We start from the raw sequence: 21,786 nt of genomic DNA, 5'->3' as shown, positions 1-21,786 counted from the left end.
GGCCATTGTTTTAAGTGTCATGTAAACGGTTATGAGATCTAATATTTTGTAATTCTGAGCAGGCAAGCGGTGCACGGTGTAAGGTAGTAGAGATAAACTACACTAAATAAACCATTAAAGTGTATTGGCGCGGGTTTACGTTTATTGTAATTACATGGGTAAATTCATATAAATCACGCTATGAGTAGGTAGGTTATGGGTAGGTACCTTTACCTTTTCTTTTTGTTTATCTGAGGAATGAGCATAGTTTGATTCATTATTTCTGAAATAACTTGGTAAACGATCCATCAAAGAAAAACGGCGAACTAAAACGACTTGATTGCAAAATTCAAAGGAGCAATGTTTCCTTTGAGTAAACCTTTAAGTTTTCTTATGTACTCGCACATATCCTTCTTCCTTTTAACATTCCTTTCTGGGAATTTATTTGCAAGTATAGTCCTGGCCAAGCATTAGAAGTTATTCTTGAACAGTCACCATCAGATATATTGAAGCGGCCAAAGTGCTTACAAATTTATGAAAACGTAAACTATTGTAAAAGCGTGCGTGCGAGTGCGTGATCAGATATTTTTGAGCAGAAGGCCTTAGCTTTCCGCTCCGATAAATCTGATAGTGACTGAATATAAATAAATAGCAGGTAATTTATCAAGCTGGTTATCCCAACAGAAATTAAAAGAAAATAATCTCTTAGCTTACTACCTAGAAAAAGCAAATTAGGCAAGAAGTAAGTATATATGGAATTAAAGGAAATATCTGATAACAGTTTAGTATGTTTATTTAATTTACAACCTTAGTATGTATGTTGACATGTTAGGGTGGGTCAAATCTTGGAAGTCAAAATTTGACCCACTTCCCCATTTCCTATTGAACTGAAATTTTGCATACATATGTAAGTCGGGTGGCAATGTAATGTTATGGTACCATCGAGCTGATCCATTGATGGAGACAGGAGGTGGCCATAGGAACTCTGTGATGAAACAGCGCAACCTAATGGTGTTTGGGATTATACCATTGTCTCGATGAGTATATGTTGCCTGTGATAAGAAAAGTGTGGTAAGTAGTGGATGAAATGGCGACAGGTCTCTGGAACAACTCGCGATCCACGAATTCCCCTTAAACTTAAGGGGAAAATCTACAGGACGATCGTGAGACCCGTTGTAATGTATGGATCAGAATGCTGGGCGACGAAAGTGACGGATGAAAGAAGAGTGCACGCAGCGGAAATGAGAATGTTGGGATGGATGTATGGAGTGACCAGAAAGGATCGGATTAAGAATGAGTATATAAGGGTAAGTTTGAAAGTAGCACCGGTAGCGGAGAAGATAAGGAGTGATAGGTTAGCGTGGTATGGGCATTTAATGAGGAGGGATGAATGCCATATAAGCAAAAGAATATTAGGAATGAATGTTGATGGACGGAGAGCGGATGGTAGATCCAAAAAACGATGGATGGATTGTGTGAAAGAGGATATGAGAAAGAAAGGAGTGAGTGCTGAGGTGACGAAAGATAGAGGAGAATCGAAGAGAAGAACATGTCGTGCCGACCCCACATAACGTGGGATAAGGCCAGGAGGAAGAGGAAGAGATAGGTAAGAAAAGTACAGTCAGCGATAAAACTTCTACCAAAAATGTTTTTTTTTGCTAAAAACTTATTAGTGCCTACGTTCACGAACATACTAGTTTAACATATTTCTACGGAATCCTCGATATGCCTATCAAGGTTAGGGTATGCTAATTGAGTACACTATTTTCTGAAAACTAGAACATAGTGTACCCAATTAGCATGAGTTGTTAAGAAAGGTTAATCACTGTCAGTTTTGTAACGATAATTATGCATTATGTTTCAATAAAAAATTGGTTTTGGTGTTTTTGCCTTGGAAAATTGATATTCCAAGGTAAAAAAAGGCAAATAGTTAATTCCCTTTAAGATTTCATGCTTTATTGTCGTTACAAAACGGATAGCAGTTAACTTTTCTTAACAACTTACGTCAACTGGGTACACTTTTTTTCTGAAACCTCCCATTAGACTCGTATTTGTCCTTTTTCACACACCGGATCAACATCTAAAACTTCGTTTCACGTACAAAAATAGTCGTTTTTTCTCCGCTGATTAGTCAAAATTTGAGCTAGTCCATTACAGCAATATATATTTTCAAACACGCTGTTTACTGCAAATGTTTTTACTTAATTAGCGAATTCAAGGTTACGTTACATAATTTAAAACATTAACTAAAGTCATAAGCAATGATATGATTCGACATTCTAATAGTTCCAAGCCTAGAAAAATACTTCACGGACCGTTAACTTTGAAACCTTGTTGAATAATTCCTATTTCAAGGTATATAAGAGTTGGTTAGTCAGGTTTGATATCATTCAAATCACCTCATTTGAAGGAATAACAACATCAAAATGTTCGCTAAGGTATTGTTTTAATTTTAATATATAATATATTTAATATATAATTAGGTATGTAAAAAGTATAAAGCGAGCTTAAAAACAAATCTTTCAGTTCAATTTTATATTCCTTCTTAATATGTATGTCGGGTACGACGGCCTTATCAACCCGATTTATTTTTAGCACCAACTTACTACTGAACTTTATGTGCTAATTACAATAATATTAAACTTAGGGCAGCTTGTGGCGAGCTGAGTGACCAGGGTACGTACCCGAGTGCTCCTGGGGTATTCTGTTAATTCATTTTAGATTCCATCAACTCTCAATAGTCCTTACACCCTGGCTAGCGGCTGCTGCCTCCGTGTGCGTTCCATAATACGGGCAAGGGCAACACCCGCTCGGTGTACCCCTTACATTTCACTAAAGTGTTTATATGTCTTTGCTTCGGCTTCGCGCACACCCCCCAAAGGCCTGGAACACCATATTTCCGTGATGGGAAAGATATACAAATAACATTGTTATTGTTTTTAGCACATAAAGCCCAGTGTTAAGTTGGTGCTAAAAATAAATCGGGTTGATATGTATAAGTGTAATAATTATGTGTGAAAATCGTGAAAGTCTAAATAATTATTATGCTAAAAATATTTATGTAATTTTTTTTTAGTTTTGTCATTTTACAATTTAGGTGTTAAAATACAATGGTATACCACATTTTGTACCATTATACTAATTACTTTGGGAGCTCCTAAAAGTTCACCGATTTGTGAATACACATTTAATGGCACGTTTCTAGTGACTTTGCATTTAAAGCTCACTGACCTACGAAGTTCTAAGTTTTTTTTAAATTATTTGTATTAATTATATTCTTTGATTAAAATTTTTTTTATTGCATATAGTTATACATGCGTCCATTTAACTTTAAACATTTATTCAGCAAATAGGCCACAAGGGCACTTTTGTACGTCAATATGGGATTTGTACAAGCAAAGAAGGGTACATCAACAATTATAAAGAATTATTATTACTTAGAGATGTATAAAGTCTCTTAATGTCGATTTACAAAAGAAACTTAAATAGTAATATTTAAAAAAATCTGATACAAAAATAATAATCTAAAATTATTTAGAGGTGTAAATGTCTCTGAGTGTCAGAACTAAAAGATTATATCTATTATAAAATTATCCTTAGAGATGACTCCAAAAGTCAAAATCCTATATAACTTAGACAAAAGAAACATACGAGAACCGAATGAGGTGTCTCACTGTAATATATTAATGTAGAATGTTGTATATGATTTAAACTTTAAAAAAAAGAAGAAATAAGACAGAGGCCATAGGGCATCATTCTACATATATTTATATTGTGTGATTTATAAAAAAATGTTATTCATATATCTATCAATCATTTTATGTTTACAAGTATGTTCGGGACCTCGACTTACGTATTAATGTTTTATGATAAACTGGTTATATCCGATGGTCCCGATTCCGATTTCCCAGACCACGCCCAATATCTTAAATAGCTGGTAAACAACAAAATACTTGGCATAAAACCAAGAAATTTGCCTTTGTATAGAATGTCTACACTAAAGAAGAAAACAGACAAATGACCTACAATATAAAATCCTTTGTTTTATCATAAATTAGCTTTGTAAATAGAATTAGCAGAAATAAAATATCATCACGGACTCAGGCCAGCGTGCGTCCAGACCTTCAGGTTTGTTTGAACTACAAATCGAGAAAATGTTGACTTAGAGAACCATAATTTCAAACTTAAATATGCGCATTGCTTCAGGTTACTCGTATCTTGAACTTCGATTTCGTAAAGTTAAACGTAGACGTACTCACATTCGAAATAGTAGTTTATGTGACTGCTACATAATGAAATCTCGTGTGATCCTTTTATGAAACTCATTTCATTCGATTCATAAACCCACACTCGTATTTCAATGCCTAATTATATACAGTACGTAACATACACTGCTTTATCTAAATCGATATCATAAGCTTCACCCAAACAAACTAATTTTATACTTACAAACTAATTCAAAGATAAACAAAACGTCAAATGGCGGTAAATGAAACTTTTTTTACGATATCAAGTAACATGCAAGATTCGTCTAAACTGTTTGCAACTGACATTTCATTTCGAATAAAACGTCATCTCGACTGATATTAGAATAAGGGGCAAATGAAATTCCTTTGTTTCTCAGAGATGTTTTAAATTTGAATGTAATTAAAATATCGGCTATCGATAAAGTAAACATTACGATTTCACCACCAGATGAAGGTTAGTAATATAGGCCATTACCTTATCGCTTCTGAACATATTGTAGGGAACTTTTGATATGGAAGTAGATAAAATATTATATTTATTTGATATTAATATCCGTCCATACTCATCAAACTAATATATTAGTCCCATCAAAAACATTTTCATGTAAAAGGTTGCACATACAAAACAATAAGGGTCGCACTGTCATGAAGTTATCAGATCTCTTGTAGAGCCAAGCTTCTAACTCTTCAAGCCCTAACTTTAAAAACTCTACACCTTAGTAAAAATATATAGCTTGGCCGTTCGCTACCGTTACATGGGCGTAAGGTGAAAAATTTATTCACTATTAATTATTTTTTATTATACAATACTTCTTGTAGTAAGTAACGTTCCCCCCCCCCCCCCATTTTCACCCTTATGGGGTGATTTTAGGGTTAAAAACTATTATATATCATTCCCTATAACAAAAACTATCAATGTACCAAATTTCAACTAAATCGGTTCAGCAGTTATTTATTCCCCATACAAAATTCCACCCCCCTTTCACCCCCATAGGGGCAAGAAAAAACAAGATTTTTGTTATTTGTGTACTAATACTCTAATTACTTTAATTTTAAAGGATTCCTTGGGGGGTATTTTCAATTAACAAATACATACCAAATTTCAGCTTCCTACGACTTCAGGGTTTTGATGATCATCAGTAGTGAGTGAGTCAGTGACGAAGTCGGGGTTTTTTTAGATATGAATAAATTCTAAAGTATAAGAGCAATGCAATTGAAATAGTTTATGATTAATAAGTAAGTCTATTATTGACATTATATCCAGAGAATTTTGTTTATCTGGTATAATCCAAACGCAAGTTATGAGGATGACAAAAAATTTACAAAGTGCTTCGAGAAAGGGTAGGTAGTGCCCTTGCGCTTCGCTTTGCTCGTGTTGGCGGGGGCACTACCGTGCCCCCAGATTGCAAAGTATGTCAGCTGGTACGCCCGAGGCGATCGACGCGATCGGAATCGATGAGATGATATGGGATTTATGACGTACCTAACTTCCTTTAAGGCCTTAGCCGGTAAGCCGTCTCTCCGAATGCAATTCCATCTGTTTGGTCTAAATTGTTTTGCTGAAAATACCTCCTTCTCTTGCATAAAGCACTAACAATTTATTTTTAGTTTCTCATGCTCTGAAAGTGGGTCGTTGTTGTTCTATGAAGTGTGCAGGAAAGTGATACGTTTTTACTCTAGAGCATTTTACGAGTTTTTAAATGGATTTGTTGTACAATTTTCATTCTGATATTTAATTCCCTATCCCATAAACAATAATGATTTTTCCTTAATTGTTAATTTAAAGGACCCCCCAAGGAATACTTTAAAATTAAAGTACTTAGAGATGTTTTTTAAACACATGTATTTTACTTTCCTCGCATTTGAAATTAAGTGTCTAAAACTCGGGTGCAAGGCACCATTTCATCCCTTGATTAACAATCTACTATAATATTTTATAAATTAGTTGCCCAAATGCTTGAAAAAAATGTGATGACAAAATGACAAATGCTGCCTGTTATTGCAAAATTTTCCTATTTTAGATCGCCTTTTTTGCCGCTTGTCTCTTCGGTTTGGCCCATGCCGGGGGCCTATCTCTAGCCGGCCATGGCGTTGGCCTCGGTTACGGAGCAGGCCTTGGTTATGGTGCCGGCCTCGGATATAGCGCTGGCCTCGGTTACGGCGCCGGCTTGGGTTACGACGGCTACGGAGCCCCAGCGACTTCCTACGTCCACCGCGTTGATTACAACACAGGCCTTGGTGGCTACGGTGCTGGCTACGCTGGTTACGGTGCCGGCTACGCTGGTTACGGTGGACTTGGTGCCTACGGACATGGACTTGGTGCCCATGCTGGCTACGCTGGCTGGTAGGAAAAACCCGACAAGAAACGTAATATTCTTTTCAGTCATCTGTGATTTAATAGTAGGTATATATATTGCAGTTAATTAAATGTATGCATTATTACGTTTTGTTTTAATTTTATATTTACACACATAAAATATAATTTTCTGGACCAGCCTAAGGTGGTCAGAGGTTTGCCCAAATACCAGATTACCGGACGCCCTGTATAATTTTTAGCAAAGAATAATAATTAAAACTACCTACCTAGTCATAAAACTAAATGGTACTGCGTAAAATAAACAAGGAAATTGTAAACAATAAAAAAAATCGGTCAAGTGTGACTTGGACTCGCGTTCCAAGGGTTCCGTACATTACAAAATTTCTTTTTTAGGGTTCCGTAGCCAAATAGCAAAAAATTCGTCATGTCCGTCTGTCTGTCCGATTATGTCACAGCCACTTTTTTCCGAAACTATAAGAGCTATACTGTTCAAACTTGGTAAGTAGATGTATTCTATGAACCGCATTAAGATTTTTACACAAAAATAGAAAAAAAAAACAATAAATTTTGGGGGTTTCCCATACTTAGACTGAAACTCAAAAAATCTTTTTTCATCAAACCCATACGTGTGGGGTATCTATGGATAGGTCTTCAAAAATGATATTTAGGTTTCTAATATAATTTTTTTCTAAACTGAATAGTTTGCGTGAGAGACACTTTCAAAGTGGAAAAATGTGTCCCCCCCCCTGTAACTTCTAAAATAACAGAATGAAAAATCTAAAAAAAAAAAATGATTATACATTATCATACAAACTTCCACCGAAAATTGGTTTGAACGAGATCTAGTAAGTAGTTTTTTTTAATACGTCATAAATGGTACGGAACCCTTCATGGGCCAGTCCGACTCGCACTTGGCCGCTTTTTTATATGTGAACCGTAAGTCTTTGAAAACCCGTAAATGGTACGGAACCCTTCCTGTGCTAGTCCGATTCGCACTTGGCCGATTTATATCGCAAGACTTCTCAAAATTTCCGTTATACATGATTTGTGTTTCTGTTTTTCCCCTAATAATCTAGAAATACAAACAATTTGTCTCATATATATGATATGTAGGTATACGTCCGATTTCATGGAGCGGGCCCAATCGCATAACAAATTCGACGATCTCCTTTGCAGCATGCACATATTGCACATGTCGGAGGCTCCGGGCCTTCGGGCCTACGCTTAGCTCGGCCTTTTTTAGTCTTAAGTGCGACTCACGCTTGACTGTAGATTTTATTTTTAATTTTCGGAGAAAAAAGGGGAATGGTCATTTTTATTAATAACTTCTATACTCTTTATTTAAAAAATATGATTAAATACATGTATATTTGTGATTCCCACAATGAGCTGAACTTTTTTTGTTTGTTTTTTTAGTTTTCTCATTTACCCCCAAAAAGTACCCTATATTTAAAACTCATTATATGTCCGTCTTTGGGTCACAGATTTGCATGTGAGTACCCAATTTAAACTTATTGGTCCAGTAGTTTTGAAGAAAATAAGCTGTGACAGACGGACGGACGGACAGACGCACGAGTAATCCTATAAGGATTCCGTTTTTCTTTTGAGGTACGGAACCCTACAAAAGAAAACGGAGGTAAACCTTTGTGAATCTGTTTAAATTGTTTTCTTTTGTGGCGCAACAAATAATATTTACTTACAATCATTATATCCTCGTGGTTCGGTTTCGGCATTTTGGTCCTTATAAACCGCCGATCAAATTGTGACTTCAAAGGGTATGTGTCAACTTGCTGTTAAATATACAAATCCAATTATAGGATACATTACATGCGTGTCAGAAACCCGTGTAACGCAGGCACGCAGGTACTTTACTATTGAACGACAATGTTCAAAATATACTGGATGATTCAGGAGACGTGAGCAGTAGTAACACTGCGCATTTAGTAACTTACGAGTATAAGCAACTATTTCGTATCAGTATTAGTGAGATTAACGTCTTTTTTTTTCGGTCGCGGTGAAAAATTTATTTACGACATGCATGATCAATTGATCACCCTACAATTAGAATACTTCTGTCAAATACTATAGAGGATAAGTATAGAGAAGAAATAGTAGAGCCGGCAGATGACCGAACGAGATGGTCTTATGGAACTTTCAGTAGAAGTAGCAGAGAAAGCGCTAAGATTGTTAGTTCTTGTCTCCTTTTTTTTAGGTAACATAGTTCGTGTAAACCTTCAGACCCACAAGAATACGAGTATGCACGAGCAAACACTCTTAGCACTAACTAAACTACCGGCTACTTCGTAGTATCCGAGCATAACCAGTAAGTACCAGATTAGCAAAGTACTTAACATAGACAGAGAATTGAAAAATAAAACTTAGAACTTAACTATTTTATGGAAGACAAACGCTTGCGCGTTCTATTTCGATGCCACTGCCATCTAGCGAACGGTTTGCATACTAATGTCTTAATACTTGCCATGAAACTGTGACAGACTAATCGCTTGCGCGATCTAACTCGACACTAGCGCCATCTAGCGAGCAATTGGGTAAACTTTCCGTATTGGAAGTGTTGATAAGTTACAGTAGTTTATGTATTATACTTAATAAAAAATTCGATGGTCTTCTTCATTTCAACCTGTAACGTCACGATAAAATTGTGACCTGATGACCACGATAAAGAATAAAAGCGTTTTTTCCTAATTTTAGATAAAGTTAATCCTTTCAAGTAAAATTAAAATTGTAAAAATATCAATAGTTTATCGATATGACTTTATCGACATTGTCCACAGCAATCTGGTTACATTGTATTGTACAGTCAACCAATTAGAATCCTAGGCCACTACAGAACCTTGTCCCTTTAACTACTAGATACTTGACACGCATCACTCAATAAGCACTGTCGTAGAAGTCATTATGGCATGGTTCTATAGTGGCCTAGGAATCAAATTGGTTGACTGTACATAAAAACCAAGTGGTTTCGTTGACAGACTTTTGCTTCATCTATTGAATCTCATAATATATTTTTGGTCAAATGGCATGACATATTTTTACAACTTAATTAAGTAACCATTTCAACTTTGATTATTCTGATTAAAAATAAAAAAATATTGTGGCACCTCGTCATTGACTTTCTCTTATATGAGTAATGTAACCTCTGTAGCTATTTCACCGGAATCCATCGATACTTCTTATAAAATAACCCTGTTGACGTTGGAGAAATGGATTTTATTTTGTAGATTTATTGCTATTCGGGCCGCGGCGGCGGCGAGTGTGAGTTTATAGATCAACCAATGTAAGACCTGTGTTAGTTGTTTGTATCCAGTATTGTATCATATTCATACAAGGTGTAACAAAAATAGTGGGGATCCGTTTAAAGGCATATTTGGTATCGTGTTCTGATTAGGAAAAAGTAGAAAAAACATTTTTCACACGGAAAAGTCGGCGATCGCTCTATATAAAAGCCAAAAATTTTCCGCGTCAAAATTATATTTCCACTTATTCCTACACGCCCCACTATTTTTATTACTTCCTGTAAATTATTCTGTCCGCGCTACGCACGTAGCGCGAGCCTCAAAAATCGACGTGTCTTCTAATTTGGATTAAAGAAAGAGAGGAAAATAAAGATTATAACGGTCGGTAAGGCTACTTACTAAGTTACTACGTACCTCTAGTTCGTCCGGACGATCTCTCGGCAAGGTTTAGAAATAACACCTCAGCCCGAAGGTTTGCAAGATTGATAGTGATCGTAAAATACTCGCCGGCAGTATCCGTCAGGTACTTAAATTAGTGGTAAAATAATTCAATCTGATTGAATATAAGAATAAGCAAGTGTAGGTTCAAGGCAATCCCACATTCCTAACCGAGCCACTTTGGCGAAACTATCTTATATTATAATCTACTAAACTACTAATTTAATAGTCTTCACATATTTTGGCTCGTTGGGTGGACGACATTCGGAAGACTGCGGGTCACTTCTGGATGAGATTGGCTCGGGACCGGGATAAGTGGCGTACTAGAAGAGAGGCCTATGCTCAGCAGTGGGCGATAAAAGGCTGATATGATGATGATGACATATTTTAAGTCGAAAAACGCTCGACATGTTTCACTCCGTACCGAGGAGTGTCGTCAGAAGAAATTTTCCCTTTTTTAAGTTTTTCTCAAATAACTCGTAAACGGTGAACCATAGCAAGAAATGTTCTGTGACGCAAATAATCTATATAAAATTGCCTACAAAAATGATTTCGTACACTTTTTGAAAAGATCAATTTTTAAAAAGATATTAAAGAATTTAATTAAAATCAATTCTACGGTTCCTTTAGTTTTTCGTTAATAATTTGTAAAGTTATGACCCATAGCAAAAATGTCTGGTATATAAACAATAAATATAATATATATTGAACACTTTTCGCTAGGATCATTATTTAAAAGTTACTGAATATTAATAATAATCAACATTAAAGTCGCTTCTTGGTTTTTCGTAAATAACTCGTAAACGGCAGGTCATAATAAAACAGGTTATTTACATAACATTTTCTACAAAAAACATACAGAACACTTTTCTCTAGGACCAATATTTAAAACAATATTAAAGGGGGATTGTAAATCACGATCAATTCACATGTCCCTATTTTTTAGTTTTTCGTAAATAACTCGTAAACGGTGGCCCATTGCAAAAAAAAATGTCATACATATATAATAAAAATAAAGATTGCTACAAAAAAGGTTCAGTTAATATTAAATGAGATAATAAAGGGGGAATGTTAATTATAATCAATTTTCAGGTACTTTTCAGTCGTTCGTTTTTAATTAACTTTCCCGCTTTAATATCTTTTTAAATGTTGATCCTAGCGAACGAGTGTACAATTCTTTTTTGTTGGCAATTTTATATAGATTGTTTGTCTGAAATAATTTGTTTTGCTATGGGCCACCGTTTATGAGTTATTTAAGAAAAACTAAAAAAGGGACCATGAATTAGTATATATTTATGATATTTTTATACTCTTTAGCTATATTACAAATCGACCAATAGCTAGTGACGGCTGCCTTTTTAGGACTGCCGGCCCGCACATCTTTTTCGTCTGACAGCGTCCGCCAGTTCTAAATTTAAATAAATCTACTGCCAGTCACCGTCAGTCCGTAGACAATGCCTTGTAGCAATTAGTCTGCCTTTTGTTCTTCCTTGTTATGTACGTAAAATAAAATGCAATGTAATAAATCAACTATATTTTTGTAGAACTTACAAACCAACGTTACTTAAGGTAATAATCCTTAAAAAACCCAGGATCTACCCTACAATAGACATATATAAGGATATGAACGTGCTCAGTGTCCGTAAGCTTGCTATCATTAGGTTAATTGACAATGATACTGCACCGTGAATTAGTAAAGTCAGTAAATGGAACTTCTCATAGTAAGCGCGTTTTTAAGTTGCCTGTTCCCAGGACAAACACTGCTTTTGCAAAAAGATTTCAAAATTCCTTTTTGCCTCATATATATAATAAAGTAAATAAATACTGCGATATTAAGAACTATAATGCAGGTGAAGCTAAAACAACAGTTATATCTTGGTTAAAACATCTTAGTTATAATGAAACAGAACAACTAATGAAGGTTAATGATTGATAAAATCAATGGTTTAACTTCTCGGTAGGCTTTGTTAGCGGTAAAGTTTGCCTTCAATTTCTCTTAGTAATATTAAACTTAAACACACACACGCCACAAACACACCACACACACAATTGCTGTCTACAACGGTTAATAATATAAATTCGTGTAATAATTTTACTCTACCTAAATTGTGATCGTTCCTATTTAGTTTAAGCCTGTTATTATTATCAAAAATGTTTTAATATTAATAACCTATTATAAAACCAAAACTTCAGCGTAGGATGTAATTCAAATTAGTATTTTTTTTTCAATCTGACTCCACAACACAGGCATTAGCCTAGTGTGGCAGTCATAGGTTAAGGAAATCTTGTAAATTTTTTTGGTAAATAAACTATTTTATTATTATTATTGGGTAATTGATTAAGGTTAAGTGACAGCTCGACTTTCAAAATATTCTCCCGTTAGAAAACTATAAATATAAGTAGAATTATAGATTTAAAAAGCATAGATGAATAGTCTGCACATCCTTAGGGAAGCCTCTTCAGCTGCGACATTATGTATGTCGCACTCGTTCGAACGGCCCTCGCAGCACTCAAGGTCGAGTCGGTTTGTGTACACCTCCCGGTTGTAAATTAAAACATACAGGAAAGATGGCTGTTTGTGCGGTGAATGGGTGTCACAATTCATCAATAAATAAAAACAAATCATCTGATATTACATTCCACGCGTAAGCATCGAGTTTAATATGATATTTTAACATAATTGTGAATACAAAAAACCAAACCTTTGTCAGCCGCCATTGCTTATAAATGTTGCCAGTTAAAGAATCATGTTTCATCCAAATGAGGCATAACGTTTACATTTTAAAATAAGCTTTTATACGCTTACTTTAAGTTCCTTGTATTATTAAAGAAAATTATATTTTTCATTATTTTATTTCGAAGTATGTTTTTTTTTGAATAATATTTCAGTTTAATTTATATTTTATGTAATGCTTGTTTTAGAAATCCGACACTATAGTGCTAATACTGAACAGAGTCGGCTTGTGAGGTTTGTAAATAAGTATAAACATGTATTCAAATATAGTATATTTTGCATATTTATAAAATAAAATAAAATAGTAAAAGCTTATTTATTTAAACCTTATTGCTAAAAAACAGCCGTGGCTCTCCCCGCAATTTCGTCGCGTTGCTTTTTTTATTGAATTTGTATGCAAATAGGAACGACATAGTGATACCAAAATATTTATGTAACATCGTGTAATCTACCTATGTTGTAGAAATAAAATCTTTAAATATTACAAGTACACGCGGTGTGCGCGGCAACCACTACTAGACCTAGTGTATTTATTTTTGCGGTGGGAGGGCGGGAACATTAATTGCATGTAAAAATACGCAAGTAAGTATAACGGGTTAGCACTGTTTGACTAACACGTTATTTTATCGCGGATTAGCAAAGTAATATTTCTTGCTTTAATAGACAAATTTGATACATTTTGTATTAGGTAAATGACCTGTATTTGAAATTAAAAAAAAAAAATTAAATTGATTATTTCTTTCAAAAACCATGACAAATATTACAATGGCTGGTGTCCCCTTGTAAGTTATTTACAAAATAACCTGTGCTAGGAGGCACCGCTCTTCCATAGCTACATTTCCTGCAGTAATGCAGTCAACCGCAGCAGTATTACAATCACACTCAAATTTTGAGGGTTCAATGTAATAATGGAACCCTAAAAAGCTTTTTGTTACAAATTATTGATAACCAAGTATAAGAATATTGTTAAAATACCCCTACTCTGACGGGAATAAATAAATACTGGCAACACGTTTTTGTATACTTGTATGCGTTCCTGAGCGTAAGACACGACCGTCGCACGCACACGTCGATCGTGTTTCGGCTTCACTTTTGGCTGATTAGCCGCATGGCGACTATCGGTCTCTGTGTATTATGTCTGTGAGTAGAATATAATATTAGAAAAGTAACAACAAAACAGGCGTTTCCGTAAGTGCTAGTACTAGCCCCAAAGGAATATAAGTTTTCAAGAGTATTCGTCAAAAGTGAAATGGTTCCTACTTAATAATATTACCGATGGGAAATCTCAGGCAAACGGACCCGTACTTCTTAAGTAAAACTGTCACGTACATTAAATCTTTTCGAGATCCGTGCAGAGACTAGGTACCGCCTATAATATATTATGGACTCCGCAAACACACTTTTCACTCACTCATTTTTTCACTTTTTTGTACTCAAATAATAAATACCGCAACACTCAGATGCATCACCGGCATCCAGGAGCTTAAGTTTTCGTAGTATACATAGACGGTAATAGTTATTTAAGATACAAGTGCGAAAAATAGGAAATTCGTAACGAGTGGCGATAAATTAACACACGATCGAAGGGAGTGTTTTAAATCTACATGAGTTGCGAATTACCTTTTCGCACATGTATCGTACAATGTTTTACAGAACATATGACCCTGTAGATTTTCGACATAGTTACATAATGTGCTAATTTACGCACTAGTGCGGAAAAGAAGCACCATATGTACTGTAATAGTGTTTACTTTACCGCACTTGTATCGTAAATAACTATTATACAATCGTGATCTAATACAGAGCTTTTCAGTCGAGTACCGAGTTTTTTTACAATTGACTACAGAGTATCGAAATGAAATCTTATAGTTGAGTAGGAGCCCATTCATGAAAAGTACGCAATTATAGTTTGGTATACGAAATCTTAATTAAACAATGACAGTCGACGAGTAGAAAAATAATATTTTAGTATGGGCGTATGAATGTCTGATGATCGCCATCGCCAGTCGCCTTCTGTGATCCACCTAGTGGATAAGTGGTCTGGTTCCTTTGTAACGTGATTCGTTTTCTACCTCAGAGAGCCAGATTTGTGGAGGGTAATGTAGCTAGTGGATCCTAAAGCACCTTGATATATTGAGCGGCTCATTTTCGGGAATGAGAAGCCAAGGGAATGTTGAAGTGTAGTATGTTTCGGGGTGAAGAGATTCCACGTGCAGACAGGTATAGATTATGATTAAAATGAAAATTGAGCGATATCAATATATCAGCGAGTGATTAGAAATTGTTTGCTATTTTTCATTTATTTCAAATTGGTTGGTTGGTATGATAAGTAATGTCTTCTATTATTTTTATTGAAGATTGATAACGACGGTGACTTTTATTGAAACCATCGGAAAACTTGTGGCTGAATACGAACACAATAATGTTTTTTGTATTCGTCGACTGTAACGGTTGAATTAAGATTTCGTATACCAAACTATAATTGCGTACTATTAGATAGATCTGATAGATCATCTATGATGATGTATCTATTAGGTATTCATCTATGGGCTCCCAACTCAACTATAATTTTCATTTCAATACGCTGTAAACTACACTATAAAAATACTGTAGAATCCGGATATAACGACCTTCAAGGGACCGGCGATATTATGTCGTACTAACCGGATGACGTATAAAACGGATATTTACATATGTATGTAATTATGTATTGGACCGAACTTGAGTAAATAATATCGACGCTAAAAACGGTTAGTCGTTATAAGCGACGTCGTTATAAATGAATTCTACTATACCTATCATGTGCCGCCGCGCTTCTATAAAAAAAACATAAACGGGCAACTATTTCATGAGCATACCTATTCATTCAACGCGCTTTTATGTCTTTTGTACTACATTTTGTCTACTGAGATACTTACGTCTTTTCATTAATTATTTAGATTTTATAGTAATAAAGTATTATTTTAGACGACTCGTAGAAAAAGTATTGTATAGAATAGTGAGATAATCAAGCTTTTCGATATTGTACCTTACTGAGGCAACTCAGCAGGCTAACACGGTATTCGACCGAAAGCTCTCTATTACATCACGAGTGTATAAAATACTATTCGCAAAATACCTGCATATGATTATTCAACTATAAATCAATATTAATAAGCTGGCGTTGGGGTTCATATGAAGATTGCTAAGTAACGTAATTTTGGATGTAGACATTTCCGCCTGCACCCAGTAAAGATTACTGACTAGCGTAATTTTTACACTTGTCGCTTTATAAGAAACCAGTGTGATGAAATAGTTATTTACGATAGGTACAATTGCAGAAAAGAAGAAAATTCGCAACGAGTGACCGAAGGGAGTTTTTAAATCGACACGAGTTGCGAATTACCCATTCGCACGTTCATTGTACAACGTTTTACAGTACATTATGCCTCTTTAAAGTTTGGACATATGCACGGAAAGTGCTAATTCCCGCACAGGTACGGGAAAGTAGCAAAAAAATTTTTTTTCAAAAATGCGAAACCTATAAACCTAAAATATATTATGCTGAAGCGATCGACATCAAAATCAAAGCGATTTGTTATGATTTAGTTAGTGGAAACCGTTTTCTCTCGAAATGGAATTTCATAGAAAAATTACCGTTATTTCGTTAGATTCAAAAAGCTATAATCCTCTTAATGTCTATTATTTTGTGCTTTCCAGTTGTTGATTAAAGAATCGCATTACATTGAAGCGATATCGAAAAAAAACACCATCGAGATTGAAACTAAATTGCACTTTCAGCTGGATTGAGCAGAGTAAATAACTTTTTAATTATCTTAAAATCAAGTTTACGTAATTTGATAAAAATATTGAAAATCTCAGTAAGCGGATATTCATCGGAAACAACTTGAAGATCACTTGAAAATAAAGAATCGGAATGAAAAATTTAAAAACGAATACCGGCGTTGAAGTGGCGGATATCGAGTTTATTAAATAATTTGTTTGATGTTGTCGATAAGGAGTGGGTAAATTTATAATCCTGTTGCTTAATTTTTAATTATCAAATTACCAACCGTTTATAATGAAATTAAATAATACTATTAAGAAATGAAAACTAGTTAAACCTAAAAATAAAATTAAGTATAGAAAATAACATAGGAAAAATAAAAATATACTTACCTACAAAATAATAATAAATCCAATTAAATAGAGAACACCCCGTCTAATAAGTCGCCCTACGGCATGGACCCCATGACACTGGCGGCGTTACCTCTCTGTATCGCAAGGGAGATGCGTTGAGAGAGATACGCGCGAGTCCTGAGGTCCCCTGTTGTGTCGACCAGCCGCGCTGACAATGCCCTCATGAATGCTTTTATGTCGGCTGACCAGGGACCCAAAGTCTAAACCGCGAGCGCCGCAAACTCATAGTCGTTGAGTAAGGCTGAGTATTTGCGGCGCTTGAGCATCTGGGCCTGGTCAGCCGCAGCGCCGGCCTGAATGCGGGTTGACCCAATCCCTGACCCTGCCAATAGGACTGTTTGAGAGTTGATGGAATCTAAAATGAACTGGGCTATTGGGTGAAAGCGATAGACTAAATACTGGGCGATGCAATAAAAACTGGACGCCTGCCTAATAAAACGGTATTAAATTTTATTTCATGCAGACGATGACTCGCCCCCACAAGCCCATCCTCACAAAAAGCAACATCTAGTATGGCTCAAGGCCAACATAGTGGTTCAGGAGTGTTGAGAGGTGTACGCCGCTTTCTACCCAGTGGCTGCTAGCAACCACTGTGCCAACTAGCGCCTTATGCATGTTTCACTTCCACCCCTGGAGCATATACCTCTAACGTCTCCACTCTGGCTCGCCAGCCTGTCCCACCCACCCTCCTTCGGGTGACAGAACTCCCCAGGACTATGTACATATAAGGTGTAAAACTTTTGAGCTTAAAACTTATCTCTTATCTTATAGGAGCACTCGGGCAGGGGAGAGCGGGGACAATCTTAACACTTTGTACTTTAACTTTATTTTATGGTTAACCGTTATTATTTTTATGAAATTTATGTAGTACATTCAGTTATTTAGTATGCATTAGAGTGCCTTAAAAAAATTCGGCTCTTGTTATTTTTGACCCCATTGCGGGCCGAAAGCAGCACGTTGTGGGTCGAAAGTAACAAGACAAGAAGGTTTGTAATGAATATAATATGACATATTTAATCAAAACAATTAATCAATATGTAACATATTATCAATAACTCAATAATTTATTTGCATTTAATCTGCTTTATATATTGTATCAAAACAAATCAATGTTAACTCTTTGTTTTAAATTATTATTATTCCAAGTAACGAGATTAACTATAATGTTACATATAAACATGTTTTCTAATCAGATCAGTCAGTATCATCCTTCTTTTCATTGACAAATATGGCACACATCAGAAAAATCATGATTGACGCATTAAGCATGTGACTAAATTTTACATCCAATACATTGTATAGGATCTAAGTGTTACTTTTGTACCTATAGAGCTTTGTTGCTTTTGTACCCCACCGCATTTTTGTAAAACATGAAAGATAACCTTGAAACGGAACGTGCCAGAGGAAAACGAATGGTAACACTGTGCAATCAATCGAATTAAGAATCAACATGGAAATATTCAAATTCATATAATGCTTTTAATATAACTTAAACACTCAATGACTAAACGTCAAAAAACGTACTTTTGATTCGTAAAATCACCTTTCGTCCTCTTACACAACCTAACAGCGCGTGTCGCGCGTTTCTACTGAATGTAAGTGAGGGGGGCGCCGGCTACCACCCGACGGCATCGAAGTGGTGTTTTGACTACAGGCTAAGCCTACAGAGGAATTGTTACTTTCGACCTGCTGTTCTATTTGTCCCCGCTTTCCCCTACGTGGGGTCGCTAATCCCCAACAGCTCGCCACAAGCTGCCCTGCGTTGAGTGATTGCACTGGTAAAATCAACGACTGATTGGGTCGTCACATCCCTACGCCTTAAAATATTTATATTTTATTATCAATTAGTTAATCTTAATGATTTAAGGTCTTAGGGTGAAGGCCTCCTCCAATTGTCTCCATTTGTCTCTATCCTGCGCCTCCCGTAGCATTAATCGAGTGATATACATATTCAGTAGGATATTTATTATATTTCTAGATCATCAATCTTGCTCATTTTTACGTGTCTTATTTTATTAGTCATGTTGAAAAAAAGAGGAAATCTCTACATTCGAAGCTTTGAGGCGGACAAAGGAAATGTATTTCAAATATTTACACATGGCGCTTGAAATCTCTTAAACATTTGTTCCGTTTGCTTCATTGTACGAGCGTATTTAAGTAGCAGCAAATAACTTTATTTATGTAAAAAATATCTTGTGCTGTTTGTATATAATAAATTTAAGTACATTAAATACACATATTAATTAACAAAGAAAGGTACCCAACTATTCGTCTTCGATTTGATTTGTTTTGATATGAGCTAGAGAGTAGACTAAAAATAATAAACACGATTTTTTTAGCTGCCTAATCTCAAACTATTGGGAGTAATTGGTCTCCGAAGTATTGAAAAGTTCCTAAATACTCAAACTTCTGTAGTTTTGTTCAAGCGAATTGCTAGTAGCAAATTTTTAGATATAAATTTTCATCACAATTACAGCAAAATGAAGAAATTCAATATGCCGGTCGTAGTTACAATTTTGACTTCGGGTTCCTTTCGAATCCTCAAAGTTCAAGTTCAAAGTTTTTTATTGTATGTAAGAATCAGGTTACATTGTAGGTCGAATATACAATTGAATATTTAGTCACACCGAAACTTTACCTTTTCAGGTGTACATACATTTACAGTATACACATATAATTATGTTAACATATTAACTTACATACTAGTAACACTCATGAGAAACTTAGATAATCATTTATACAGTAAAAACATTCTTTTATAAGCCACTTTTTTGTGCTCGACTTAAACAGCTTTAGATCCATGTCTTTAAAATGATCAGGTAATTTGTTGTAGATTGTGATGCACATGATATAGGCGTTTTTTGAAGTAAGTGACAGGTTAACATATGGTTTAGGTAACCTGTGTTTGTATTTCGGTCTAACAACACGAGGACCCAATGATATGTTTTCTGTGAACAGATATTTATATTTGTGAACAAAAACAGAAACTTCATAGATATAAAGACAGGGGAAAGAAAGAATATTATTTTGTATGAAATATGGACGGCATGACTCTATTGGATTAACTGAAAATATGGCTCTAATGCAACGCTTTTGAACAATAAATACATTATGCTTATCAGTGCAGTTCCCCCAGATTACTACGCCATACCTTAAAATTGAGTTAACATATCCATTATACGCTATTAGTGCTGCTTGTGTGGAAACAGTTTGACTCACTCTTCTTAGAGCAAATACGAACCTATTTACTTTGGTACATAATTTATCTACATGTTCTCTCCAGTTCAATTGATTGTCAATAACTATACCTAGAAATCGTGCATCTAGTACTTCTTTTATGGAGATATTTTCATATTGTATGTCTACTTGTTGTGAGTTGCTTTTGTTTGTATGAAATTGGATGTAATTGGTTTTCTCTAGGTTTATTTTCAAATTATTTATTTCTAACCATTTAATTGTAAGAGCTAGTGTTCTGTTTAGGTCATCATTATAAGTTAAAAGATCTTTACATTTTACAATAATAGATGTGTCATCTGCGAATAACAAACAATCATGTGGCAGGGTTTTGGGCATATCATTTATATAAATTAGGAATAGCAGGGGACCTAAAATACTGCCCTGAGGTACTCCATAATGATTATTAATGAAAGATGATCTATAACTATCTAGAGATTTCGTTGCCGGACAGTATCTCATGGTCTCTACACATTGGGTTCTATCACTAATATACATTTTTATCCATTCAAGAGCAGGACCACGTATACCATATTTGTATAATTTTACCAATAACCGTTTATGACACACAAAATCGAAGGCTTTGCTCATATCTAATAATAATACAGTGACAGGAATCTTATTATCTACCGCATCTAGAACATTTTTTACCAGTTTAAATGTGGCTAAAGAAGTACATTTAGATTTGCGAAATCCATGTTGTTGATCGGATATTATATTATATTTGTCCAGAAAACTTATTAATCTATTAAACATGATTTTTTCATATATTTTTGAGAAAGCTGAAATTAAGGTAATTGGCCTGTAATTGCCCATATTAGTTTTATCGCCCTTTTTATGGATGGGTTTAACAACAGACTTTTTCAATATATTTGGAAAGCTACCTTGGATCAATGAAAGATTTATTGTATGTAACATGGGCGATATAATAGAGGATACACATTTCTTAATAATATTTGTCCTCACTTCGTCATATCCGACTGATGGGGAATTTTTAAGAGACATAATTATGCTATGGAGTTCAGAAGAAGTTACGGGTTTGAGATATATGGAAAAGTCATTATTATCAATATCAATATCATAAGTAGAATTTGCAGTTGTATTAGTGCTTATACTCTTTATGAAGAAATCATTAAAACTATTGGCAATCTCTTGTGGGTCATTTATACAAATATTGTCTATATTTAATTTATCAACAGATTTATCGGTACAATCAGATGAAGTATAATCTTTAATAACATCCCATACTGCTTTGCATTTATTATTGTTATTATTAATATACTTTAAATTTTCTGTTTTTTGCTGGGATAATAAGCATTTTTTAAGCAGGCGGGAGTAATACGTATATTCGAATTTACAATGAGAAGAACTTCTACTAAGTAAGTACAGTTGTCTCTTCTTTTT

At 34.9% G+C, this 21,786-nt stretch overlaps 1 protein-coding gene across 1 annotated transcript; it reads left to right on the top strand.

The window, feature by feature from the left end:
• The first annotated feature begins 804 nt into the window (after positions 1-804).
• Positions 805-6,866, top strand: LOC133520491 (keratin-associated protein 6-2-like). Its single transcript, XM_061854931.1, has 2 exons — positions 805-2,417; positions 6,248-6,866. Exons 1-2 carry the CDS (start codon positions 2,406-2,408, stop codon positions 6,572-6,574), a joined length of 339 nt encoding a protein of 112 aa, XP_061710915.1. The 5' UTR covers positions 805-2,405; the 3' UTR covers positions 6,575-6,866.
• The last annotated feature ends 14,920 nt before the right edge of the window (positions 6,867-21,786 follow it).

The sequence above is a fragment of the Cydia pomonella genome, chromosome 8, assembly GCF_033807575.1.
Source record: "Cydia pomonella isolate Wapato2018A chromosome 8, ilCydPomo1, whole genome shotgun sequence".
Classification (NCBI taxonomy): domain Eukaryota; kingdom Metazoa; phylum Arthropoda; class Insecta; order Lepidoptera; family Tortricidae; genus Cydia; species Cydia pomonella.
The sequence above is the reverse complement of the archived record's forward strand: the minus strand, read 5'-3'. Positions and strand labels throughout refer to the sequence as shown.